Raw genomic sequence first — 27097 nt, 5'->3', positions numbered from 1 at the left:
ACGCCACTGATGCTTCTTGTCACAACCAAGAGGAGGCTTGGATCTGGGAAGGTGGATGGCTTTTGGACAGAGCCACTCTGCTGACTTACTTCCCAGCCTCTCTGTGTAAACCTTTTTCCAACATTTTCATTTATTCACCCAGCAAATGTGTATTGGGCAAACATTCCAGGCCCCACCCGAGGTGCTGGGATGGATAAAACAAGGCCCCTTCTTCCTGGAGCTCACGAGTTGCCAAGATCAGAGAAAGATGAAAGGTGCACTTCTATTTGTGGTCCACTCATGGATTTTGCTAATGTTTGTTGAACACCTACTTTGCCTTCACATGTAGTAATGCACGTGGTCCTTGTACAACCTGAAGAGATGGGCTGCATTCTGATCCCCACTTTGCAGATGAGGAAACTGAGGCTGAGAGAGGTGCACTGTTGTCTAAGGTCTTATAACTGATAAAAGAGTGGGACATCTTTCTTAGTCTGTCTGGCTCCAGAGTCTGAGCTGTCATAACTCTCAGAAGGGAGGAACCTGTTCTGACCCAGATGATGGGGAGGGCTTCCAGGGGGCCCTTCGGCTTCGTTTCTGCTCTGACGTCTCGAGGCAGATCTGGTGTCAGGCTGCAACCTGGACCAGTGCCCACCAGCAGCTTCTGGAAACTGCCCACCAAGAGATGTCCTAGGTCTGGAGCAATGGCCGTGGGTCCCAGCCTTTTCCCCAGACTGAGAAATGATCTCTCTGGGGCCAGGAGTGTGCTGTGACTGGGGGTGCCATTAATTTGGGGGTGCACCAGGTTGGCGGTTTGCGGCTTAGTTGAGGAAGAGTGGGGCTCTTAATCCCTGACCTCAAACAAACACACTCATAGCCTCTTGGAGCCTCACGTCTGTCCAGAACTGTGGGCCTTCATTGTTGTTTTGTTGTCTGTTCATCAGTGGCCTGAGATCCACGGTTCACACTGACAGGCGAGCTTGTCACGTCTTGGCTCTTTGTCACCCCCACCAACTCTTCTTGCTCTGGGGGAGGAGGGCCTCTTTAGGAACATTCTTTGGCTGACGTCGGTGGTTGACAGATTTGAGTGCAGATACCACGCTGGTGGTGAGACTTGGCTGGTTACTGGCTGCCCACTCCAGCCCCTGAGTGCCAGTCTGCCATCTGTAAAATGGGCAGAACCCTTCTGCCAGGTAGTTGGAAGGGTCAGAGAAAATATTTGGAAAGGGCCCAGGCACTGATTCAGGCGTTCAGTAAATTTCTGTTCCGTCGTGTTGTGCTCGTTGAGAAGAAAGATGTACGTGTACCCAAGGGCCAGCCGTTCCTAAGAAATATTTCAGTCCCTATGAAATGGTCAGCCGTGGTGTAGCTTGTGCCGCAGTGCCCATGGTTCTTGACGCGATCTTGGGAATGATAAAGGGAGCTTTGTCTTGGCTGCTGGGGGAGCACAAGGGGAAAGGGGAAAAGAAGACTCTGAGGTTAGTGCTGATCGGAATCCTTAATTAGGGATCGTTATCCTTGCTATTGATAATAAGTGACTTAATGCACGACTAGATTTTGGAAGGGGAGGGAGCCATGGAAAGGCCTCTGGGAGACGTTAAGCTATTGTTATGAGATCACTTAGTAACCTGCCTGAGGTCACCCAGCTAGTAAGTGCCAGAGCTGGGATTTGAATCCTGGTCTGTCTTGATTCCAAAGCCCCCACTCTTCCTGGTACCCTGTTCTCCACTCTGATGTCCGGTGACGTTGGCTCTCCTTCCACTGGCCCCAAACTCCTCTTGATCTCGGGACCCCTCTGCTGTGTCCTGCCCCCTCTTTGTAAGACAGGCGTGGAGTTCCTCAGAATTAGGGAGTCTTCCCCAGGGTATGGGCTCAGGGTGGGAAGCGCTGGCTGCTGACGTTTGCAGGCATGTAAGCATGAGCAAAACTGACCGCTAGGAGCTTAAAAGTGGATCGCCCTCAACGGAGAGGGAACCCCAATGACTGGCTTTTAAATGCATGCTGTATTTATCTTGGGCTTGGAAACATGCACCGAGAAGTTCTGTCCTGAGACTGGGGTTGGAGAGGAGATGGAGTGTTTGCCATCATAAATCTTGTCTCTCAATTGCGGTCCATTACCAGACTTCCTTCAGCATGACAGCATGTGTGGCCTGAGCGGGGGGCAGAGGTTTGGGGGGCATGTTCCCCTGGCACTTCCTGGAGGAGCAAGAGGGCTGGCCCGGGCCTCCCCGGCCCTCCCCGCTCAGCCGCACTCACCACCAACTTCATTGCAGCAACAGCAGCTCCAGGCGCAGCACCTCTCCCACGCCACGCACGGCCCCCCGGTGCAGCTGCCACCCCACCCGTCAGGCCTCCAGCCTCCAGGGATCCCCCCAGTGACGGGGAGCAGCTCAGGGCTGCTGGCGCTTGGTGCCCTGGGCAGCCAGGCCCACCTGTCGGTGAAGGACGAGAAGAATCACCATGAGCTGGACCACAGAGGTGCGGCCAGGGGCGGGGGTGGGGGCAGAGGGCAGGGCTGGGGGCAGAGGTTTTGGAGGCCCCTGTGTGAACAGACACAGCAAATGCTGTCACCCGAGGACCAGGAATTAGCAAAAGGCTTGGAGCCATCTATTACGTTCCTGGTACACGGAAACCGGAGCCCCATCCCCCAGGCCACCCCCCAATCCCTGATGTGTACCTGCTCTTCTTTGCCCTGGAAGACATCTTGTCCTTTCTTCCTGGAATACCTTCCCATCTTCCTAGCCACACCCTGTCCACCCTCCAACGGCCAGCCCCAGTCCCACCCCTGGCCAAGCTGAGGGTCTCTTTTCAAATTCCCATAAGAGTTCAAGAGTTGGGGTCCCAAGACGGAGCCCTTTGTTACCGTTCTTCTGTTTCCTACCCTGGAAAGTGTTTTATCCTCACCAGGATCATTAATCCTCTGAGGACAGAGACCACGTTCTTTGGAAAAGATACCCAGTTGGCGCTCAAGTAAAGACTCATTAGGGGACTGTCTTTAAGTAGAGGTGGTGGTGACACTGCTGCAGGGAGATGATTGGGAAGACTGGGAATGAGAACATCCTCTACCCTTAACCCAGCCTGTCCCACGAAGACCCCTGAAGCTGCACCAAGAAGGGCCTCGGGAGGGCCTAGTTTGATCGGGAAAGGAGAGGGCCTGGCTTCCTAGCAGACCCTTTGCAAAGATTGCCACCTTGTGTGGTCTGCCCTTAGATATTATTTTTCTAGCTTTATTGAGATATAAGCGACACGTACTATCCTGTTTAAGATACACCACATGATGGTTTGATTTGCCCTTAGATATTTACTGGGGCACATGGCCAATTGCCTTATGAGCCGGCCCTGAGCACAGGGGGCTTGGAGTGTTACGATCCTGCCTGGGCCAGGGCCATGGGGTGGTAGTAGCAGGTCGTGGGAACCAGAGGCTTAAGTTCTTTTGCCCTTGCAGTAAGATGGTCCTCCTGGCAGAGGAAGAGGGCCTCCCCACAACAGACAGGAGGATCAGGGAGCTAGTGCTTGGCTGGGCAAATAATCAGAGGCCTCAGCTTCCAGGGGTGTCTTGGTAAAGAAACAGAGAAGAGTGTTAATTTAAAAACACCACCACCAAAATACCACTACGATAATTCCTTTTAAAAAATAATAATAATAACAACAATGTTCTCAACTCCCAGATCCTATGGATATTTTGCATAGCACGATCCTTCCCTAGTTTACGGCTTTAAAAACTGCTGACCAGTAATCTTGGTGCCCTTCTCAGCATGTCAGGGAGACCTGGGCCACAGATTCCCCCCCCCCACCCCCCACTGCCCCACCGGGGCCTGGTGGCCGAGTGAAGCATTGGAATTGGGGCAGTTAATTTCCAAACTGAGAGACGTCACCTAATGGCCCTACCTTGGCTGACCCGCGGTGACTCAGAAAGCCAGGCCGCTGCACATTTTAAAACCCGTGAACTAGCAAAGCATAAAAGCCAACTGGACGATACTGACCTTGCTTTCTTTTTTGTTTCTTTCTCTTGGGGGATCTGACCCTCCTCCTGTTCTGGCCTTCTGTCCCCAAAGAGAGAGAATCCAGCACGGTAAGTGCCAGCACTCTGGAACCTGTTGGGGGGGTGTTTGGGTGCTGGGGGAGGGTCAGCCCTAACCCTGTGTGGGCTCCTGGGAGGAGGGTGTTGTCGTGGAAGAGGAGCTGTTGTCCCCTGTTGAGTGACCTGCACTTGGGGAAGCCTTCATGTCTCCAGGCTTCAGGGCCATCATTTGTTAAATGAAGAGCTGGGCTAAGTGAGCTCTAACCAACCTCCTTTTATATGAGAGGTGATTACTGGAGAGGTCAGCCAGCCAGCCCTGGACCCTCCAAGGGGGGTTGTGGAGTCACAGGGCTGAACCCAGAGCTCGGGACCCTGGTGTCCTCCCCTCGTTTGGGGCCGGAGTGCCTCCCTGCCCCCCAGATTGGCTGACCCCTGTATGATCCTATATCCTCCTCATTTCCTCCCAACACCTGAGGTTTCTCCCTGTTCTAGGCTTTAACTTGGTTTGAGAAAGTGCTAGCAAGCGAGCATTAAGGGCAGGCTACCTGTGTGTCTGTCAGCTCTGAGATTTGTTGTAAATCTTTCTGATCACACTGAGGCTCAGAGGTTCTGTTTCAAGTGAATAAGCCTTCTGAATAAGCACAGTGGAGTCTGGATAAAAAAAATCCTCCAGCGATTAACACAGCTATTTTATTCCTCATCGCCGTCCTTGTATCTGGGGCCATCTAATCTGTTAGGATGGCTTTGGTTATTACCTCGTGTTAAGTAGGACTTGGAAGGTCAAGCAGTTAACTAACCATCTAGACAGCAGCTTCCTTGGGCGGCTCCTCCATCCAGACCCACCTCCCCTTCCCAGCCCTCTCCCAGGGCTGACTTTAAACCTCCCATTAGCAGCAGTGCTCACGTCCCCTCTCGACTTGCCTGTGTGCTCAGAAATCCAGGTCATTTGGGCCCAGGAATGGCTAGGTACGTAAGAAAGGAGCAGCTGAAACTGTAAATCCATTTTGATTGCTTTAGTGTTGATGCCAGTAGGTGGCCTTGTTGGAGGGCTGGGCTGGACACTTCAAGGCTCAGTCTGGTCCTAGATTCATGGGACCTTGGGTAGTCCTCTTGGCCTCTCTGAGCCTCAGTTTCTCTGTCTGTAACATGGCAATATTCCTGCCCCAGCCAGCCTCTCCGCTTAGCTAGGAAGACCCCCTGCTCAGAACAGGACCCAGGATCCCGGAGCTTACCTGCTTAACAGGGACCTGCCGCAGAGAGAAGTGGGTGCTCGGCCCCTTCCCTGCCTTCACACATTCTCACGTTCATCCTCGTCACTCTTGGCTCTGGCTTTGTGCCCCTGTCTGTGAACGCTTTCTGCTAAAAGGAACCCGTGGGGAACCCCTCAGAGCTGGGCTCTTCGCTCCACAGTGCTCGCCGACATCCAGACTCAGGGCAGAGGGGCCATCCTTGGGCCACTGGAGAACTTCGTGGAAATGAATCAGGACGCTGTCCTGGGCCGGGAGCGGGTGTGGGGGCGTCCCAGGGAGAAGCAGTCGGGGCTCACATGTGTGCACGCGGCCACGGTGTTGGAGGGAGTGTAGACAAACGTAATCAGCCCTTTGGAAAGCAGGTTGTCAACAGATGAGGCCCCGGCAGGAAAGACAGGGCCGTGTCTGGGGTGGGAGGGGGGGCCGGCTGGATGGGCTGGAAGCTGTCCCAGAGGGGTTAGTCTGGAGTCCAATTAGAGGTAGCTTCATTCATATTTCCTTGCCTAGCCGAAGCAATAAAAAATACTTAGTTTTTTGGCCGCCTGCCAGCCAGAGGCGGGCTGGATCGATGCCGCTAAACGCCTGACAGGACTCTCCTCCGGTAGCAGCGAGGGTTTTCAGCCTGACTGCAGGAGAAGAAAGAGCCCGCTGTTCTCTGAGCCGTGGCCCTGGTCGCGGGGAGAAACACGAGCAGCCGCGCACCCCCCTTTCCTCCCCGCCTGCCCACCCGAGAGCAGGGGCTGGGAGCGCTTCTGCTTAGCACGGGGTGGCCACCGTCAGAGGAGCTGAAATGAAATGACGGCGATTTTTCTGCCGGCGCTCGCCGCGGCTAATTGAATCACGGCTGTGCGTGTATCGCCGCCGCGCCTGCCCGGCTGCGAGGAAGGTTGAGCTGCACTTCCATTATAACCTCCATATTTTCTTCAAGGCTTGATAACTCTGCCATTTTAATTTGCTTCAGGCAGAAGCTTGGCGGGGAAGGGCTGCCCAGAAACCGGCTTAGGGGAGGAAATAAAGTTCTGCGGCTGGTTCCCGCACCACTCCCCCCCCCCCCCACCCAGAACACTGTCCCCGGCCTCTGGGGAAGTGGGGAGACTTTCCACCTGCCTCTTGATGCCCTTCTCCTCTGAGCAGATGTCCCTCTGGGTCCCCACGTGGCCTCGTCACACATCCCTGGGGATGGGGATGGGGGATGAAGTGGACTTTGCCTTCCCTCCAGCTGGATTGTGAGCTCCTGCAGGGCAGGGACTGTGTCTTGTTCTTTCCTCCACACCTGGCATCCAGCCCCAGGCCTGATCCAGGGCAGGTGCCCTGAAGAGGGTGCTGAGCGAAGCGAGAATGGTGTCGCGTGGTCTCTTAGGAAGGGGCAAACCTCGGCAGCCTGCTGGAGGGGGTTGTGATATTTTTCTCTTGGCACACAGGTTTGCTGGCAGGTACCCTTGCCCGTAGCTCCTCCCTCCCTGCTCCCAGCCCGGTGCTGGTGGCCACGTGATGCCTGCCGTTCCTGGTTACCCATCACACCACCAGCCAGGGTCCTCCTCTGTGGGCAGCTCTCCCCTTCCAACACCGCTCCGTCCCCGGTTCTGCTGGCGGGTGCTTCTCCTGCCTTGCCTGTTGGCCTACCTTCTCTCTTCCCAGGCCTGAAATTCCAAACTCTTTTCGTCCTCACTTGCTTTGTAGTTGAAGGGAAAACTTGCTAAGTCTCTTCCAGGCCTAAAACACTTGGGTTCCCTTCATGTTGCCTGCTGCTGGGGGACCTTGGGCACGTTGCCCATTGTCTTGGGGCCCCTCCTTTCCCATGATTACAAAGCGGGGGAGTCTACCTGTCCTCTATACCTTTTCTGTCTTAAGAGGGGAAAGGCTTCATGACATTGCATTTTCTGTTTCTTTATAACTCTGGCGTTTCTCTAAAGTTGTAGAAGGCCTTGCTGTAGTTGTAGGGTGTTCGCACAAAATGCCCCATTGCCCACCTTCACTTAGGAGGCCTATTGGCCCCCCGGCGATCCCCGTCCCGACCAGTCTCCCCGCTCCTGTCTGGTTCAGCAGATGAAGTATTGCACTTGGCCCCAGTTTGTCGGCTCACATCCATCTTTCGAGGCCCAGTGCAGATTCAGCTTATCCATTCTTTGAGCAAATACATGTGGCAGGCACAGATGGGCGGGTGGAGGACACCGGGATGCCCCCTGCCCTCATGAGGCATACAGTCTCATAGGCTAGAGGCAAACGGCCCGTGCTGGGTTAATTATTTAATAGCAGCTACAAAAGAGAATTGTTGTGCTCCCGGGGTCGCTCCCGGGGGAACCGAGTCTGGGGAGTTGGGATGGCATCTCTGGGGAACCTCCGATGGATCTGAGACCTGCAGGACACACACGACACCTCAGCTGACCTTCTGAGTCACTTAGCTATGTCAATATGTGCATGAAACGTTCATACGAACTCTCCTCCTTGCTTCCAGAATAACTCGGTGTCACCCTCGGAAAGCCTCCGGGCCAGTGAGAAGCACCGAGGCTCCGCAGACTACAGCATGGAAGCCAAGAAGCGGAAAGCGGAGGAGAAGGACAGTTTGAGCCGATACGTACGTCTGAGAGCGCGGCGGGTTCCGCCGGGGTTTGGATTGGGTGGGGTGGGCTGGGGGAGACCCCACTGGGCCTGAGTCATGGGAGGGTCAGGAAGAGGTGGGGGCAGGAGATGCTGCCCCACCGAGGAGGGCAGGTGGCCCGGGCAGGGGAAGCGTCCACAGACTGATGTCCTGTGAGCCTGTGGACCACGGCTAGGAGGCGGTGGACAGGGAAGTCATCCCGGCCTCCGTGGGGCCTGGGGAGAGCTAGGGGCACCTCCCCCGATGGGCCAACAACCCCCTGCTGCCATCGCGGCCCCCTCAGAACCTCCGGTCTGCTCTGGGGGCCGTCCCTGGCATCCCCACACGTCGGCCCTACAGGTGGTCGTGGTGTCTGCTCTGTGCCTGGCTGAGAGCTGGGGCAGAGGGCAGGGGGCGATGCGATGTGGGACCCAGTACCCTTGGGCCCGGCCCTCTGTGTTCAGCCACTTGGCTGTTCTGGGGCTTTGGACACGTTGCACAAGCCAAAGCCTCAGCTGCGTTTCTGGGAGACAAGGCTAATCACCCCTCCCACACAGTGATGGGAATGATGGAACGAGACCAGCACACTCACTTGCAAATGGTGGTGGATATCAGGCCAGCTGGAGAGAGGTGTCTGGCTCCAGAGCAACACGTTAACGCAGGCTTAGAAATATTACAACTGGGCAGGTGTTGGCGAGGCTGCCTGTGGGCGGGGGAGCAGAGTGACCCTGGGGCTGGGGGCTGGGCTAGCAAACAGCAAGGAGAAGAGGTCAGCTCTGGCGGGGCTGAGTGGGGAGAGCGTGGACTTTGGGGTTTGGCTGGGGTTCACATGCTGTCTGGTGGAAGCAGGGGCGTGGCCTGGGCTCAGTCTTGGGTGGGCGTGGCCTCTCACTGGCTTCCCTCTCCGTGCAGGACAGTGACGGGGACAAGAGTGATGATCTGGTGGTGGACGTTTCCAATGAGGTAAGGGCCGGCCCAGATCGCAGGGCAGCTGTCCCTGTGTAGGGTGGTTGGCGATTGCTCCCGTCCTGGGTGGGAGCTGTCGTGTCTCAGCTGTTGCACCGTTACCAGCAGCCCCAGCTGGGTGATGAGGCCTTTGGGGTTGGGGCATCCAGCTGGTCAGGAGGAGGAGGGCAGGGCTTGGCTGCCTGGTGGCCGGGCATTGGTGCACACTGCTGGGTTCCTAGGATGGGTCTCCAGAGAGAGGCCCCTGAAGATCCCGGGGGAGGGCTGGCTCCCAGTCCCCATGGTCCTCCAGGTCAGCTCTGTTCTCCCCACCACCCCTGGGATCTTGGGGTTGTGAGCCGCCCCCTGGGTCAGCCTTAGCGAGGGAGGGGGAGCTGGAAAGGATCTACCCAGGGCCGAGGCCCAGCTGCCCAGCTTGGAGTCCTGAACTTGTATTTGATCTTGGGCAGGTCACCACCACCCACCCAGGCCTCAGTCTCCCCATCTGTGGGATGAAGGGGTCAGACTAGGTCATTAAAAACTCATTGTCCCTACTCGAGACCAGGCTCTTTTCCCATGCCCCGTGCTCACTCCCTTCCCGTCCCCAGAGCAGAGAAGACTCCAGGCTCGTCACTGCTTAGCACATCCCCATATCACTTGTGTTTTTAGGACCCAGCGACGCCCCGGGTCAGCCCAGCACACTCTCCTCCTGAAAACGGGCTGGACAAGGCCCGTGGCCTGAAGAAGGACGCTCCCACCAGCCCCGCCTCGGTGGCCTCCTCCAGCAGCACGCCCTCCTCCAAGACCAAAGACCTTGGTCATGTATGTGGGGTCGGCCCCTGGCGCCGCAGAGGCTAGGAGAGGGTGGGGAACGTGAGGGCAGAGGGTAAAGGTTCTGGAAAAGGGTCTGGATCTGGAGTGGTGCTAAGTGGAAGGCAGAGGGCTGGAGTAGAAAGAAAGCACACGGATTGGGGCTTGGCCTGCGTTCAAATCCTGGCTTTACCACTTATAGGCTGAGCCCTGTGCTTATTATTCGTTAACGTTTCTAAGCCTTGGTTGCTGCATCTATTAAATGGGAACAATTACCACAGTCCCTGCCAAACAAGCTTGGCCAAGAATTGAGGAGCTGTGGGGCAGAAGATTCAGAGCTGGGTCCAGCACTGGGCTTCATGTGGTGCCCAGCTCTTGGGAAAAAGGAATCTTCATGGCTTCCCTTGGTCTCTGCATCTACCCTCTTCAGAATGACAAATCCTCCACCCCTGGGCTCAAGTCCAACACACCAACCCCAAGGAACGATGCCCCAACTCCGGGCACCAGCACGACCCCGGGACTCCGGTCGATGCCGGGCAAACCTCCAGGCATGGACCCGATAGGTATAATGGGTAGGCACGATGGGGCTGGGCTGACCATGTTTGAGGGGAGGGGGTCTGCCCCAGGCCAGGGCTGGAGCCTCACAGATGGGGGCCAGGGAGGGGGGTCCGAGTCAAGGCTCTCCCAGGGCCCATCTCTGGGGGACTTGGTCAGGTTTGAGAAGGAGGTGAGTGCCTGGTGCTTCAACACCGATGTCAGGGCTTACTGGAGCCACTGTGCACTAGGTGTGTGGAAGGAGCTTCAGACAGATCGGGACACCAATGATCTGTCTGCCTCTGCTGTTAGTTCTGTGAGGCTCTGAACAACCCCCTCCTCTGGGCCTCTGAGCCCTGCTCTATAAAAAGCGGTGGTCACATCTCTCAGCTCGAACCTTCTTCGGCTGTGAAGATGCAGTTCTCTGGTAGGTGGGTTCAGTCCAGGAGGACTCCCTGGAGTAGGCAGCTTTAGAACACAGGAAGGATTGCTGCTGGGCGGAGAGGCAGCCTGGTGGCCTGAGCTTTGCCCTTGATGGAGGCGTGGGGCCCACTCCCCTTGGTGGCCTCTCCCAGCTGACGCCCACTTCCTTGCAGCCTCGGCCCTGCGCACGCCCATCTCCATCACCAGCTCCTACGGTGCGCCCTTTGCCATGATGAGCCACCATGAGATGAACGGCTCCCTCACCAGCCCCAGCGCCTACGCCGGCCTCCACAACATCCCACCCCAGATGAGCGCGGCTGCCGCCGCCGCCGCTGCCGCCTATGGCCGATCGCCAATGGTGAGCTTTGGAGCTGTACGTAGACCTTTTGGCTCCTTTTTGGGGGGGACTGGGTAAGGAGCGGGGGAGTTGGAGGGGGTAAGGGTGGCCCTTCCTGCACACCAAAGGGGACCTTCCGGGCCCAGCGACCAGGCAGCTGCCTTTGGGGCAGAGTGTTTATTAGGAGTAAGAGTGGAACACACTTGGAGGTCAGCAGACCTGGGTCCCTCCCCGCCTGCCTGTCAGTCGCCATGTGATCTCACACAACACAGCCTCCCTGGGCTGCCCCTTTCCATCTGGGAAGTGGGGCTGACACCTCTCTTTCTGGGCTCTGTGGGGGTGGGAATCCCACAGTGAGTCGGGTGATTTCCACGGGGCAGGGACTTGGCAAACGGGGCAGCCCGTTATACGAAGATTTGTCTGCCGTTTATTGAGAGCAGTTCAGACTGGAGGGGGGTGTCCTCTTCCAGGAGACGGTTTCTCTCTTGACCTCCTGAACCCAGGTTGGCCTGCTCTCCACATGACAAGCCCACTGGGACACCAGGGGAGGGAACAAAGTGAGGAGGGGCCTGCTCAGCCTTGCAGAGCAGGGAGAATGAGCTGGGGGTGGGAGTGGAAGATAACCAGTTCAGAGTTTGGGGTCTGCACCATCATCCTGTTCCTGCTATTGTCCTGGACAAGGCACTTGGCCCTCCTGGGCCCGTGCTCTCTCTGGAGCAAGGGGCTGTTGCTCTGCCCAGCTGTGTTGGGTTCTGAAGAGGCAGCGCCGTGCGGGTGGGACAGGAGGTGGTAGAGGAGGAAGCCGGTGGGTGGGTGGAGGGGATGTATAGTGGGGGGACGTATGGTGGCACCCTTCACTAAGGGCTGGCCTGGCCTTGCCTTACAGGTTGGGTTTGACCCTCACCCCCCGATGCGGGCCACAGGCCTGCCCTCCAGCCTCGCCTCCATTCCTGGTGGAAAACCGTAAGCTCTGGCTATTTTCTGCTTCTTGGGGAGGGCAGGGGAGAGCACACCAGCCACCCACCCATCCCCTGCCCTGGTGGACCTCCCCTGAGGAAAGGGGTCTGCCCCTCTCGGGGTACCCATAGGCCAGGTTGCAACCCCAGCAAAGCTGCCTGGCCACACTCCTGAACGGCCCCCAGGCTCCCTCTGAAAGGGGAACGAGACAGGGCTGGGTGGAGGATGTGGTCCCTGGGCTCTGAGAGGGAAGGAACACTTGGGACACTGCGGTCTCCCAACCAAATGCCGTGGAGCTGCCCTGGCCTTGGGGGCTCCTGTGGGTTCTGCCCACAGCTGGCACCTAAAACAGCAGGCCGACCACACTGGCTCACCTCTGGCTCTGATGTGCACCCTGTGATTCATTTGGAGGGTCGCAAACAGGTTTTCCTCCCTAATGCCACTGGCTCCTAGAGGAGGGGTGGCGTCCAAGCTGGGTGCTTTCTGGAGTCAGCGTGTTCGGGATTCTGTAGATGGTGGAGAAGGGTGTTCCCTTCCCACGGCCAGTTTGGGGTCAGCAACCTGGTTTGGAGCAAGGGTCTGTAAGCGGGGGCAGAAGCCAAGGTTGAACTCTGCAGCAGTGTCCGGCCTGGTGGTTGGGGTTACCAGGTGCCCTCAGATCTGGGGAGAAGGGGACACCTGGAGGCAGGGAGGCCAGGTAGGGGCGGGTGCCAGTCAAGCACTGGGCAGGAGCTGTGCAGACTGTTAGAGGATTGGAGATGGCAGAAGTGTGGTTCTCCCCCTCCCAGAGCCTACTCTTTCCACGTGAGTGCTGATGGGCAGATGCAGCCCGTGCCCTTCCCCCACGATGCCCTGGCAGGCCCCGGCATCCCCAGGCACGCCCGGCAGATCAACACGCTCAGCCACGGGGAGGTGGTATGTGCGGTGACCATCAGCAACCCCACGCGGCACGTCTACACAGGTGGCAAGGGCTGCGTGAAGATCTGGGACATCAGCCAGCCGGGCAGCAAGAGCCCCATCTCCCAGCTGGACTGCCTGGTGAGGATCCCAGGGCTGCGGGCATCCCTTCCACCTGGTCTAGGAGAGCGGGGCAGCCTGGGTCAGGGGGAGAGCCCCATCCCCCCGGCCAGATGCAGCCCTGTATTGGCTGGGCGACTTTGGGCAAGCTGGCAAACCTCCCTGAGCCCCACTTTCATCGTCTGTAAGGGGAGGTGATGCCGACCTCCAGGGGTTTGTGAAGAAGTGAGTGGAAGTTTGAAAGGGGGGTGAAGGAGGAGTGAATGAGGAGCGGGGGCGGGCTGGCAGCTGCCTTCAGTGAGGGCGGGAAGTGAGCAGAAGCGGCCAGGGTGCTCAGGGTTGTGGACCCTCCTGGTCCCCAGGAGGGGAGGTGGGTGGTACCGAACACTGCCCCTTCCCCCTCCAGAACAGGGACAACTACATCCGCTCCTGCAAGCTGCTCCCCGACGGGCGCACGCTCATCGTGGGCGGCGAGGCCAGCACGCTCACCATCTGGGACCTGGCTTCACCCACGCCCCGCATCAAGGCCGAGCTGACATCCTCGGCTCCGGCCTGCTACGCCCTGGCCATCAGCCCCGACGCCAAAGTCTGCTTCTCCTGCTGTAGCGACGGGAACATTGCCGTGTGGGACCTGCACAACCAGACCCTGGTCAGGTTAGGCACGGGAGGGAGCGGGAGTCCTTGTCCTCGGGAAGGCCTCGCTGGCCGTGCCTGGTATCTTTGCTGCGACTGGCCTGTCCGAGGGGCTGTGGGCCGGCCGGCACAGCACGGGCGAGGGCACCCAGGTGAGAAGACAGCTTGTGCCAGATGCCTGGCATGGGTAGAGCATGGAGGGCTCCTTGGCACGGGAGCTTGCACAAGGCTCTGGGGAGAAGGGGAACTGGAGCAGGCCTGGGAATGTGGGACTCAGATGCGTGGAGACACACAGAGAGGGCAGGAGAAGGAGAGGCGTTGAGACCAGGGTAGAGGAGCAGTACCTCTTGGTGGAAGTGTGGGGCCTCGGGAGCAAAGCTGCAGGGTTTCAATCTTGCCTCCGTGTGACCTTGTGCAAGTCACTTAACCCCCGTGCCTTGGTTTCCCCTGCATGCAGCAGGTGGAGTGAAGCCCCTTCCTTAGAGTCGGACCCCAGCGCCGGGCCCAGCATCGGCCCTCAGTGCAGTGTGGTCGTCTGTGTTAGTCATAGCACCATGCAGCTGGTTTATGGCCTCAGCCACGTGGTTCACGCGGGGTGACGAGGATGGATCTGGAATGCAAATTGAGGAGGGATGGGGTGTCGGGCTAAGGGGGGTTCCCCTGTTACGTACCTGCTCCCCCAGAACTGCCCCTGCCCAAGACCTTTGAGCAGAGTAGGAGAGGAGCCCAGGCCTGCTCTGCTGCAAGCTCCCCAGGGGACGATGGACCTCAGTTTCCTGTTCTGCTCGGGCAGAGCTGGCCTGCCCCCTGGGATGGCTGTCCGCTTGGCATCGGTTCTTCCCCACAGCTCACCCCCATCCCTGCCTGGCCTTCCTAGGCAGTTCCAGGGCCACACGGATGGGGCCAGCTGCATAGACATCTCCCATGACGGCACCAAGCTGTGGACCGGAGGCCTAGACAACACCGTGCGCTCCTGGGACCTGCGGGAGGGCCGGCAGCTGCAGCAGCACGACTTCACCTCCCAGGTGTGCCCCCGAGACCCCCCACCCTTCCCTCCATTGGAGCAGCATGGGGCCTTCCCTCCCTAGGTCCCAGTGGCTGGGTCAGGGGACAAAGGGGCCCTCACACCTGGTCGTTGCAAATGGACCTGAGATCAACCTGAGCCATCTGGGAAGGCTTCCTGGAGGAAGTGGCAATGAAACAGAATCGACAAGGCTTTGGAGTTGGACATACTTGACCCAACGGCTTGGATCTGATTTCCAGCTCCTCTACTGTTGAGCACTTTGGCCTTGGTTTTCTTACGTGGGATGGGAATAGTCATAGCTACCTCATGGGTCTGGTGTGAGCACCTGAAATGGTCCCTCTGAAATCCTTAGCTGTAAGCCTGGCTCATAGAAAGCATTCTATAAGTGCCAGGTATTACTATTTTTTGTTGTTATTTTATTACTTGTTTTATTTTTTTTTTTTTTTTTTTTTGCGGTATGCGGGCCTCTCACTGTTGTGGCCTCTCCCATTGCGGAGCACAGGCTCCGGATGCACAGGCCTAGCGGCCATGGCTCACGGGCTTAGTTGCTCCGCGGCATGTGGGATCTTCCCGGACCAGGGCACGAACCCGTGTCTCCTGCATTGGCAGGCGGATTCTCAACCACTGCGCCACCAGGGAAGCCCTTATTACTTGTATTAATATTTTAATCTTGCTATTCAATACGTTAGTGTTTTATTTACTCATATTTTTCTTAAGGAAAGGCAGAAGTCACTGAGGCAGAGAGAATAACTGAAAGTGAAATATCTGTGCCATCTCTGAGTTTGCTCTGCCACTTACTTTCTAGAGTCAGCAACCTCTCTGGGCCTCAACTTCCTCACCTATCAAATGGGAATGAAACATGAGATCCCATTACCCTGGGTTATCGGGCTTGGCTTTGCAAATGGCAGGTGGGGAGGTGCTGGGGAAAGGAGTGGTGGGACGCTGAGTCTTCAGGGTCCCAGAGCAAGGCCTTCGAGGAACCCCCACCCCTGTGGCTCTGGAGGATACTGATCTCCTTATGCCCCTCCCCCGCAGATCTTCTCCCTGGGTTACTGCCCCACCGGGGAGTGGCTGGCCGTGGGCATGGAGAGCAGCAACGTGGAGGTGCTGCACCACACCAAGCCCGACAAGTACCAGCTGCACCTGCACGAGAGCTGCGTGCTGTCCCTCAAATTCGCCTACTGCGGTGAGCCTGCGGGAGTGGGAGCCCTGGGAGGCCTGGCCTGCCGTCTGTGCATAGATGCGGCCCAAAGCTTAGAGAAGGGCCAGAGCCCCAAAGTGAGCACAGTCTCAGAACCAGGCTCCCTGACCCTGACCAGTACCCCCCATCTGGCATCCACCCCGTGCATCCTCGGATGCAGATACTGCCACAGGGTATCACGCACTTGTGAGACCAGGCCAGAGCCAGACCTTGCTGGCTTGGGGCAAAGGAACAGTACTCACATCCCTGCCAGCAGTGCTTCCAGGTGGTTCAGACCCCAGGCTTTGGTGGCCATAGCCCTGGATTGGAATATCTGCCGGCCCACATTTTATATATATATATATATATATATATATATATATATATATTTATTTATTTATTTATTTTACTTTTAAAAAAACTTTGTTATCTCTTTTTGGCTGCGTTGGGTCTTCGTTGCTGTGCGCAGGCTTTCTCTAGTTGCATCGAGTGGGGGCTGCGGTGGGCGGGCTTCTCATCGCGGTGGCTTCTCTTGTTGGGGAGCACGGGCTCTAGGCACGCGGGCTTCAGTAGTTGTGGCACGCGGACTCAGTAGTTGTGGCTGTGAGCTCTGATGCATCCCGTCCTCTCTAAACCCCGACTGGGTCTTTCTGTGGACCAGGAATTGCAGGCACCCCTCGTGGCTTTGGGATCCCTGGGGCATTGACACAGGCAGAGCCCTGGCAGCACACCTGCAGAGATCTGCCGCCTTCGGCTGGGTCTCCAGCCACTCAGAGCTTTGTCATTCCTAGTACTTCCTGCTGTCTTCCAGTAGTAGATTCGAGTAGACCTTAGTGGCTTTAAAAAGAATCTTTTGGGCAGTGTAATCCCTGTGATTAACTGCAGATCCTCCCTTTCTCCTCCCAGCCTGCCCACTCCTCCCCTTGATTGCAGAGAAAGGCATTCTCCGGGTGTCTGTTTGTGTTACTGTGTGTCTCTGTTACAAAATGCCTCTCACAAGTGAAGAGTTGGCCCAGCACTGGTTAGCGGTTCACACTGTGTTTCCATGGCAGCCGGCCATGCATGGGGCGGGTCTCACTTTAGAGGGCAGCAGCCCACAACCTGATGTTTCCTTTGCCTCCTGCCTGCAGGCAAGTGGTTTGTGAGCACTGGGAAAGATAACCTTCTCAACGCCTGGAGGACACCGTATGGAGCCAGCATATTCCAGGTACCACCCGCCATCCGAGCACCCCTCCTGATTCTGCCCAGAGTCAGGGCCCGTCCGCGCAATGGGGGCAGGGGTGGGGGAGGTAAAGCAGAACTTGCCCCGGCCTCTTCCAGCCTCTACCTGCCCCAGGGGTCCAGGATGGGTTCTCCAAAGGCAAGGGCTTGGACTTGGGCACATCAGTGGGCCGTACACTCTGCTGCTAATGGCATGTGACCTCTCAGGGTGAGGGCTATTAAGCAGGGGCTCTTGTAGGATTTCTAGAGCAAGGAGAAGTGAAAACATGCTCTTGGCTTTGGCCTGCACGCTAAGCCCTCACAGGAGGTGTGCTGGGCATTTGAGCAAACTGGGCAGCTTTTTTTCTGAGCAGTGTTGTCTGATATTCAAGTAAGTTCGTATTTCATCTCAACACTTCCAAGTAGGGAGAGAGGTGGGGCAGGAGAAAGATCCAGAAGGAAATGGGAGAGAAGGAAGAGGCTTTCTGTGAGTTTTCAAGACTTGGGTGGGGCCTGATGCTGCAACCGTCTCACTTGGTCACTCACATGCTGCCCCCCACCCCGCCACACACACACACACACACACACACACACACACACACACACACACACACACACACACACACACACACGAGTCACACTTTCGCTCTCAGAGCCAACAAGCCACTTTCTGGATTCAGGCTAGAAGTCTGGCATCTAGTGTGTCACACACGTAACTTTCAAGCCTCCAGTCACGCTGGATGCTTCAAAACTCAGGTGCAAATCCTTTTTCTTAGTTCACCAGGCTGAGGGTCTGGCCTGTTGACACCTGCTCCCAGCTCAGGAAAGCTTCTTCCTGTTTGTAAACTCAGGATCAAAGCTCACGCTCAAGTGTTCTGTTTTGCTCCGCAGAGCTGACTGTAAAGATCACTGTTGGGTCCTGTTAACGAGCTTTTCCTTGTGGGGAAGCAGGTGGAAGGGGCCCCTCTAACGGGAAGGGCTGTGTTTGAAGGCCTTGCAGTGTGGGCTCCAGGGCGGGCAGAGGACGGTTGAATTCAGAGAGCACTGAAAGGGCGTCCAGTAACCCACAAAGTGAATTTCTGTCCTTTCTCTTGCTGCCCTCTCTTTCCTCTCCTCCTCCAGTCTAAGGAATCCTCATCTGTCTTGAGCTGTGACATTTCGGCGGATGACAAATATATTGTAACAGGCTCTGGTGACAAGAAGGCCACGGTTTATGAGGTCATCTACTAAACAAGGACTGTAACAGGGCTGTCAAACTCTGGGAGAAACAGACTCAGCTGTGCCAGGGAGACCCCGGCGAGGGTCTCCGTGGACGTGGAGGATGGGCGGCGAGCGGGCCAGCGCTGTGCTCCGGCGGCTGAGAAGGTGCCCCCGTCACAGTCGGGACTCCCAGGCGTGGACTGATGGGACTCACGGACTCTGATGGATTTCTCCTCTCCTCCCCCCCTTAACAATCCTGGCAGATGCTACACATAGATTTATTCGGAGGCTCGTGGCTCCGGCTCCCCACAGACACCCTCATGAATCTTACCTTCCCCTTTTGTTTTTGATGTGTTCCCCTGCCCTGGCCCGGGGACACTGGAGCGTGGACCACGTTTGTGCCAGGGGAGGGGGGTGGGTTTCACGTCCCTGACTGTGTGCGGCGCACAAGGTTTGTGAAAAGTGTAAATAACAGACTCCTATCTCGGACTGGTCAGCGGGGGGAGGAGGCCCCTTCCCACCGGCAACGCCAGCCCTGTATTTCGCCTGCTGTATTTGTAATCCACTCACGGTGGTGGCTTTTTTCTTTTCTTTTCTTTTTTTTTTTTTTTTAAAAAAAAACAACAAAAGTTCCCATCTGGGAAGGGGAGGCAGAGTGGGGAGAACGCTCCTGGGGTGGAGGAGATGCACTACGGCTGGCAGCCAGGTTGGCTGTCAGGTACCCCCCTGGCCAAGTGTATCTCCATGTGGACCTGGGAATCGTTGGAGGCGTGTCAGGACCAAGCTCCAGACAGACTGATGGACTGACAGAGCTTGAGATGGGTGCCAGCCCGGGCTGACGGCAGCAGAAATGGTGGGTTTTTCTGTAGTCTCCTGAGCTCCATGCTCCCCATTCAGGTGTCTGACTCCCTGTCTCTCTCCCCCTCTCTCTCTCTCCCTCCCTCCCTCCCTCCCACCCTGACCTCCATCTCTCTTTGGTGCACACTTGGTTATGGTGATGAGAAATGGAAGTTCAAAGCCACTCTGTCTCTGGCCCTTCTTAATCTTCGGACACAACCTAAAAAGGACACAAAGTTAGAGGAAAGCATAGCGACTCAGCTCAGGGAGCTACCAGAGAAAAAATAGCAACTGATGTGGGTGCTTTTTTTTTTTTTTTTTTTTTTTTTTAAGTTGAATAAAAGGAATTAGAAGTGATGTCCTTTCATAAAATGCCTTCTCTCCCCTTTCCTGCCTCTGACCTCCTCCTCTCTCCTTAGAGGGAAAGTGTGTATTTACCCTGCAGAGCTGTGAGTCTGAGGTTTATCTCCCCCTGCCTGGGGAGAGGGGACTTGGGGTTGGGCTGCGGGCACACTGGGCTGACTTCTTATAGCTTCCCATCTCTCTTAGGAGCCCCCAGACAGCTTACAGGTAGAATATCGTCTCCTGCAGGTGCCACTTTTTTGGTACCAAAATGTTCTGAGGTATTAGGATTTTGGTGGGTTTTTGGTCTTTCGGGTTTTTTTTTTTCCTTTTGGTCTTATTTTTTCTTCTTCTAAGGAAAAGCTAAAGGCCGTCATGAGTCCTGGTGGTGGGCTCTCCATGGATGTAGCATATGGAAGATAATTTTTATACTGCATTTTTATGGATTATTTTATAATGTGCGATTCTGTCTGGTGAGAAGGAAGGAGGGGCTCTGGTGAACCACGGCCCCCCCCCCGGCTCTTGTTCTTGGGTGAGCCCCTCCCCCGTCTGGCATAGGAGGCTGCAGAGACGAGAGCAGGGCGCCCTTCCCTTTCTAAGGCTGGAGAGGCGCATCCAGAGTCTGTCTGTGTCTCTCTCCCTCTCTCCCTCTCCCTCTCCCTCTCTCTCTCTCTCTCTCTCTCTCTCTCTCTCTCTCTCTCTTTTTCTCCCTCCCTCTCTCCCTTCTCTCTCTCTGGGTCTCAGATGCTCAGCTGCCACTTCTTGTTAAGGCTCTCCCCACAAGGGAGGGCGAGGGTGGAAGACAAGTTGATTCCTGAAGAAAAGAAAATGAAAAGTCATTGTAATGAGCTGTTTTTATATTTTTAAAAGTTACTATTTAAAGGTTGGTTTGATTGTTGCGTTTTAATTGTCTCCCCCCCTTCCCCCGCCCCAAGAAGAGAGCAGAGCGCTGTCACCCCCATGTCCTGGATCCTGGGCAGCTTCCTTTGTCATCCATAAACGTGAGCTCTTCTCTCTTCAAAGCACTGCCATGCTGCCCCTGCCCCTAAAAAGTGATCGCACAGGACAGTTAAGGGGAGTGCTTAACTTCCCCTGAGGGGAAGCCCACAGGTAACACCAAAGTCCTATACAGCTGTCACTGCAAAACTTTCTGGGGAAAAAAATGAAGTGTGATGAACTTCCAGTGAAATTGCAAAGTGTCTGTGATGTCACATCAGGACCCTGGAAACCCCCACCGTCTTTTTTAAGCTTAAGTTCAGATGTTGTGGGCTGACCCCGCTCTCTAGTTCACTAAGGGTGCGTTTCTGAAGGAGGAGAGATTTATTTACAGAAGGGGCAAGATAGGAAACGCAGGGCAGTGCCCTCAGGGAGGCAGGGCCGGCCTGGGATGGTTCCCAGGCTCTTGGCTGTCATGTAGCCATGGGCAAAATCAGAACTAGGGACTAACATGGTTTCCAACTCCGTATTTTGTCAGTCATTGTAAATCAGCACAAACAATTGCCTACTGTTATTTCATACAAGAAAGGGAGTTGGGGCTTCCCTGGTGGCGCAGTGGTTGAGAGTCCGCCTGCCGATGCAGGGGACGCGGGTTCGTGCCCCAGTCCGGGAGGATCCCACGTGCCGCGGAGCGGCTGGGCCCGTGAGCCGTGGCCGCTGAGCCTGCGCATCCGGAGCCTGTGCTCCGCAATGGGAGAGGCCACAACAGTGAGAGGCCCGCGTATCGCAAAAAAAAAAAAAAGAAAGGGAGTTGAACATTGGAAAAAAGGAGTGACGATTGGGATAAAGCAGTCTATTCTAAACCTAGAAAGGACGGCTGGACTGCACACACACGGGTCATTTATCTGGAGCCGGTTGTCCTCTCAGGCTTACAGCGGAGAAACTTCCAGCAGGTAGCAAGAATGCCCATCTGGGGCTACAGTTTCGCTGACAGCTCTGTCTTATACTGGTTGCACACACTTGAGTAAAAGCATCACCCCTTTGAACCACACTTTCCTTGTTTGTCCGGGTCTGATCGTCACAGCAGAGGGCCAGAGGGGCCAGGTGGCAGGCCCTAGCCAGAAGATTCTGTGTTTTCCCAGTGGGTTGCTCATCGGTGCTGAGATAGGGTTGGAGTTGAGGCTTGCATGCCCCAGCAGGTAGAAGAGGAAAACGTCTCTCATAATGCTCACCTCCAGTCTTGTGCTGCTGGGAGTGAAGGCCATTGTCAGGTCCATTTCTGAGAAGGGGAGGCGACCTACCTCAGAAAGGCTGCCCTACCAAGATTTCCTGGGCACAGTCGAGAATGGAGATGACAAGTTTCAGGCCGAGCGCTAGAAGCTCACAGTCGAGGGTGGGGAGAGACATTTGACCTGTGAAAGTGCACAGGTTGGGCACATCCACATCCTTGGACACCGGCTGCTGGTGCTTCGACCCCTTCCTGTCATTCCGGCCACTGTCCTGAAAGGAGCTCACCAAGCCTCTCCACGCTGAGCCTTGCACTGCGCCTGCTTCCTCTCTTCCTCTCTCCCCCACCCACCGCTGCCCTCCCATTACCACGCTTCCCACCTTGCAGAACCTCAGCTCCCTCTCCTACTGAAGCCAAAGCTGCGTCTTACTGCTCTGCAGGTGATTCCTCTGCACTGAGGTTTGTGAGGCCTCTTGGGAGTCTTTGGGGAGAGACCCAAGTATTGTAGACCCAAGTATTGTAAACAATCTCACTTCCATCCTTAATCCCTTGAGCTAGCCCACACCTCCTCCTCCACAGGATGGTAGAAAGCCTTGATAGCACTTTTTTAGCCCTTTTCAAAGTCACCCCCTAACTCTTGCTGCAAAAATCCAGGCTTATACTACTTGCAGCATTTCACACACCTTTTTGCACAGCTAGACTAGTTTCCCTGGAGGGCAGCACCGAGGACTTCATAGGCCCAGGGCAGTACTAGTGAATAAAGGATGAGCTTTCACTGGCTTGAGATTATCCCATTTCTCAGGGCAAGTGGGCTGTCCAGTGCTCACCACTGAAGCCCAGAGAAGGGACTGGTTTCTGCAGTTCTTCAGTTCTGTTGTGCTGCCTTTGCTCAAAGCAAGGAGATCTGTTTGAAACACATGGAGAGGGTGTGGTCATCAGAAGCCAGCTTTCACGGTTTTAGGTCACATCAGATTATATACAAGGGTCCAGGCCAGACCAAGCAGGGGCAGTGACTATCCTAAGGCCAAGTCACACTCAGGCCTCTCTCTGAGTCACTGCCATGCCTGTTCCCCACCCCTAGGCAGCCCAGACCCCAGCAGGGGCACTGACTGTCCTAACTTACAGGGTCTACAGGAAAGAACAGATACAGAGATCTGGATGCTGGAGCTGGAAGTGTTACTGGCAAGACTCTTAAATGTTATGAACTGGCCACGGACTCTCCCGCGATGCTGGAGTGTAAATTTTTTTTTGAGAACACTGTTTGAGAATGAGCTATTTTTAATGTAAAGTATAGCAAACAAACCTGATGAATCTTTTTTTATTTACACAGTTCAGCATAATTTGATTTTTTAATGACAACAATAGAAAATGTACTCTATAAAATGTACCATACTATAAAATGTACTGTACTCATGAAGTATTTTTAAACGTTACACCAAAATTGAGCCTTTTGTATTTGAAGAGACATCTATCCTGAGACCTTGGTTTGATAGATGGGACAGTTAAGGCCCAGAAAGGGTAAGTAACCCACCATGAGTCACACAGCCTGAGCTGAGATTGTGACTCATACCCCCCCTCCCCTAATCTCAGTAGCCCATCCTTAGTGAAGGAGCTGCCCAGTGGGCAGGACTGAATGATACTGTTGGGAGGATTAGTATCCAGGGGATGAGGCCTCCTGCCTCTTCTTCAAGAGGACTGGTGAGGAAATTCCTCATGGAAGGGAGATGGCCCACAGGAGTCATGGAAGTCAAGTCATCCTGCCTTGAGAACATTCTAGAACTCACCCACCCATCTTACCCATGCTTCCATCCATCCATCCATCACCGACCCACTCACCCATCTACTGATTTCTTCAGCCATCCTTCTATCCACCCATCCATCCAACCAGCATTTCTATAGTGAAAACCTAACGTGTGCCAGGCATGGTTCTGGGTGCTGGGATGCAAAGATCAGTAAGACACAATGCCTGCCCTCCCCACAGAGCTCTCAGCCAGCTAGGAGAAACAGTCACATAAACTGACAACTGCCACTCCATGAGATATGTGAAGGCACAAACCAGAAGACGTCACTTCACATAGCTGAGACAGTACCGAGGTCGTGGAGTCAGAGCAAGGGGTTCTTGGAAGGAGTGAGCTGAACTGAAGCTTGAAGAATGCAGAGGTACCATGCCCAAGGGAGGTGGGGAGGAGAGTGTTCCAGGCAGAAGGAACAGCATGTGCTAAGGGCCTGGGGTAAGAGGGCATATCCTTCCCCATGCCCCTCCCCCACCCCACCTAGTTCTCCCCTCTGCCTTGTTCTAGCTCCAGTCCAGCTTGTTGAAGTCCCAGTTCCTGCTGCCTCTCGCTGGCCAGTCTCCTCCCACACAGAAGCCAGGTTCAGATTCGGGTCACACAGGCTGTTGAAACTCAGGAGGAGGGCGCTGCAGAGGCCAGAGTTCCGGCCTGAGCCAGGAGGGGCAGCGGGGACGAGGAGGAAATAAAGGGGGTGAGCTGCAGTCCAAGACTGCCCGTGATGGGTCCCAGGCTCTAGGTCCCCACCTCAATTAACATCCAAAGACTTGGGGTTCTGTGTACTGGATCACTGGACGTGATCTGGGTCCCTTACCTGGCTGATATACTCACGCAGGACCTTTATAAACTGCACATCTGTCCTCGCCCCTCCCCTGTTGGGAGCCCCTCGGTGGCCCTGGGCAAGCACAGTGTCTGAACTTTTAACTTGTCCCCAGGCCCAGCCATGCATCTCTAGAGTCATGTCTCACCTTTTCTCCTGTTTGACTTTACACACTAGTCACACATGCCTCCAATGCCCTGAGAAGCCACGCTCTGATTTTAGGTTTCGTATGTGTTTCTCTTCCAGCCAGGAATGCCCTACCTCCTTCTTCAACCCCCTGCTCCTTCTTTAGGACTCAGTTTCAGTTTCACTTCTAGGAAGCCCTTCCCTGAGCCCCAGCTTCTCTAGTCTAAACTGGCTGTGTCTCCTTTGTGCTGTTGGAGCATCTTCTGCCAGCTCTCTGTGTCACATACTATGCATGGTGTATTGTGGCTATTAGTTTAATGATATCATCCTCTCTCCTGATGTCCACCTGGCCCTCCCACCAGGCAGTGAGCTCCAAGAGCAGGGACTGTGTCTCGTATCTCTGGTACTTAATATGCAGCACGTGATCAGGAAATGTTAGTTGAATGAATCAGTGAGTGTGTGATGAAGATAATAGCTATTATTAATAGAGTACTTAGTATGTGTCTGCCCGTGCTTCATAAGCATTGTCTAATTCTAAACTCATGTCCTATGAAGTCAATGCTATTATTATATTCATTTTATAGATGATGTAACTGAAGTTCCAAGATCACACAATTTGTAGTGTTTGTACGACATTGCTGCTGGCTGGCTGGATAAATGAATGAGTAGACGGATGAATGAGTGGGTGGGTGGTGGACCAGCTACATCATTAGGATTGGCTCAGAAGCTTGGAAAGAACTGATCTCACAGATAGAAGAGGAGATCAGCGATCTCAAGATGAAGACCATAGGAAGGGAAGTCAAAGGAGGACAAGTGTCCACTGCCCAGCTTAGGCCTTCCTCACATCTATTAGGGCACATCTGTCAATGCCCAGAAAACTCCACCATGTGCTCACCGTGACCCTGACTCTGAACTCCCCTCCCAGGCAGATCAGACAGGGCAGGGCTGATGGCTCAGAAGCGGGCCCTTGGGGACTCCCGCTCTGCTGAGGCCAGAAGTGAGAGTGAGATGGAGCTGTGGTCTTGTCTCTTGTGAATATCACAGATGCAAGTGTTTGCTGACAATAGGTGACAAGACTTGAAAAAAGCACGTCTGGCATGTCCAATTCTGGCAAATCTAACAGCAAGCTAATTGGGGTTCCCTTTAGCCATGTGGACAGACATGTTGGATAAAATTAAAACAGGGAATTTCCTGGCAGTCCAGTGGTTAGCACTTGGTGATTTCACTGCCAGGGCCTGGGTTCAGTCCCTGGTTGGGGAAGTAAGATCCTGCATGCCACAGAGCACAGCCAAAAAAATGTAAAACAATTTTGATAGCCTACTTTGAAAGAAAGGGGAATCCTTTAATGTCATAGATAAAAAACTTTAAATGTAGAGTAGGAGCTCCCAAGCTAAGAAAACTACATAAAAACTACATAAATAAAAAATGGACAGAATTTTATAAGGAGGAATGGGAGATTTTAACATATCCACTAACAGAAATCGGTAGATCAAGCTGAGAGAAATTGATAAGGATATAGAAGATTTGAACAACATAATTGAGACGTAGAACCCTACAACCAATTATTGAAGAACACAGCTTATTTTTCAGCACAGCTGGAAGTCTTAGTTTTATCAATCAAAAGAAACAGATAAGGCATTTTGTAAAATTCAACACCCATTCATGACTTTCCTTAAAGTAACAAAGTAGGAATAAAAGAAAATATCTTTAATCTGGCAATGGATAGCTAAATCAGACCAGCGGCAACCCAATAATAGATAAAGGTTAAGTTTTAGAAGCATGATTTGAAAGTCGGCAACAAAACAAGAATGCTCATTATTACTGCTTCTGTTCAACATAGTGCTAAAGGCTCTAGCCAATGCAATAGAACAAAATAAAAATAATAAATAATAAATATGATGATTGAAATGAAAGAACATCATGATTATTTGCAAATAATATGACTATATACTTAGAAAATATACAATTAAAACAAGAGAGTTTAATCAAGTTGCTAGATCTGAAATCAATATTTATTAATCAATAGCATTCCTATTCATAAGCAGTAATCAATTACGAAATGTAATTTAAAGAAATAAAACCCATTTATAATAGCAACAAAAATGACCTATGAATAAATCTAAGTAAAGCTACATAAGACTTTTATGAAGAAAAATATTAAATGTTATAGAAGGAAATAATTTTTAAAAAGTCTTATGCAGGGGACTTCCCTGATGGTCCAGTGGTAAAAATCCACCTTCCAATGCAGGGGACACGGGTTCGATCCCTGTTCGGGGAACTAAGATCCCACATGCCGTGGGGCAGCTAAGCCCTCACGCCACAACTACTGAGCCCACGTGCCGCAAACTACAGAGGCCACGCACTCTGGAGCCCGAGAGCCACAACTAGAGAAAGCCCGTGTGCCGCAACGAAAGATCCCACATGCCTCAGTGAACATCCCACATGCTGCAACTAAGACCCAATACAGCCAAAAAAACAACAACAAAAAAAGACGTATATGCAGATCATAATGTTACTGATCAGGATTCTTGGCCTTCCCCCAATCAATAGAAATTGACTAGAGGCCAGACAAGAAATTCAGGCAAGGCTTTACTGGGGCCCCTGCTGCAGCAGGGGGCGGCGAGAACAAACAACAGTTTCCCTTGCTTGCTCGCTCCCCAAGGGGGGTGGGCAACCTTGCTTCTTATATGGGGTGAGGGTAGGGGTGTGTCCAGGCGGTCGGGTCAGAGGGGCGGCTTAGGTGTTTTGCCCACCCCTTAGGTGGGGTTGTGTGCAGGGGGCATGCTCAGTACGCTGCTTTTGCTCCCTATGCCCTGTTTTTGCTCCAGGCTCTGCAAAAGTGGCAGTTGGGTTTTTTTGGTCTCTTTGTATCATTTGGGTCCAGAATTTGCCCCAACTGCACCACACGCACAGTTATTTTTAGTCCTGTACAG

The 27097-nt window shown here is 54.3% G+C and overlaps 1 protein-coding gene across 8 annotated transcripts in view; it reads left to right on the top strand.

Annotated features, from left to right (window-relative positions):
- Positions 1 to 20150, top strand: part of TLE3 (TLE family member 3, transcriptional corepressor) — a 48801-nt gene extending 28651 nt beyond the window's left edge. For 2 of the 8 annotated variants that reach the window (XM_059056485.2, XM_059056480.2), the window contains exons 7-20: positions 2250 to 2454; positions 4032 to 4048; positions 7703 to 7822; positions 8738 to 8788; positions 9440 to 9592; positions 10011 to 10143; positions 10711 to 10895; positions 11761 to 11837; positions 12620 to 12869; positions 13255 to 13502; positions 14359 to 14506; positions 15541 to 15691; positions 16816 to 16892; positions 18008 to 20150. In XM_059056485.2, the coding sequence (XP_058912468.1) occupies positions 2250 to 2454; positions 4032 to 4048; positions 7703 to 7822; positions 8738 to 8788; positions 9440 to 9592; positions 10011 to 10143; positions 10711 to 10895; positions 11761 to 11837; positions 12620 to 12869; positions 13255 to 13502; positions 14359 to 14506; positions 15541 to 15691; positions 16816 to 16892; positions 18008 to 18115 (1923 nt within the window). In that variant the 3' untranslated portion in view covers positions 18116 to 20150. Of the gene's footprint in view, positions 1 to 2249; positions 2455 to 4031; positions 4049 to 7702; positions 7823 to 8737; positions 8789 to 9439; positions 9593 to 10010; positions 10153 to 10710; positions 10911 to 11760; positions 11838 to 12619; positions 12870 to 13254; positions 13503 to 14358; positions 14507 to 15540; positions 15692 to 16815; positions 16893 to 18007 lie in introns of all 8 variants that reach the window. The other 6 variants (XM_059056482.2, XM_059056478.2, XM_059056484.2 and 3 more) reach the window with 3 other exon arrangements.
- The last annotated feature ends 6947 nt before the right edge of the window (positions 20151 to 27097 follow it).

This window comes from Kogia breviceps, chromosome 3 (genome assembly GCF_026419965.1).
Source record: "Kogia breviceps isolate mKogBre1 chromosome 3, mKogBre1 haplotype 1, whole genome shotgun sequence".
In the NCBI taxonomy this organism is placed as follows: Eukaryota; Metazoa; Chordata; class Mammalia; order Artiodactyla; family Physeteridae; genus Kogia; species Kogia breviceps.
Note: the sequence above shows the minus strand (reverse complement) of the source record. Positions and strands in the feature narration are given on the sequence as shown.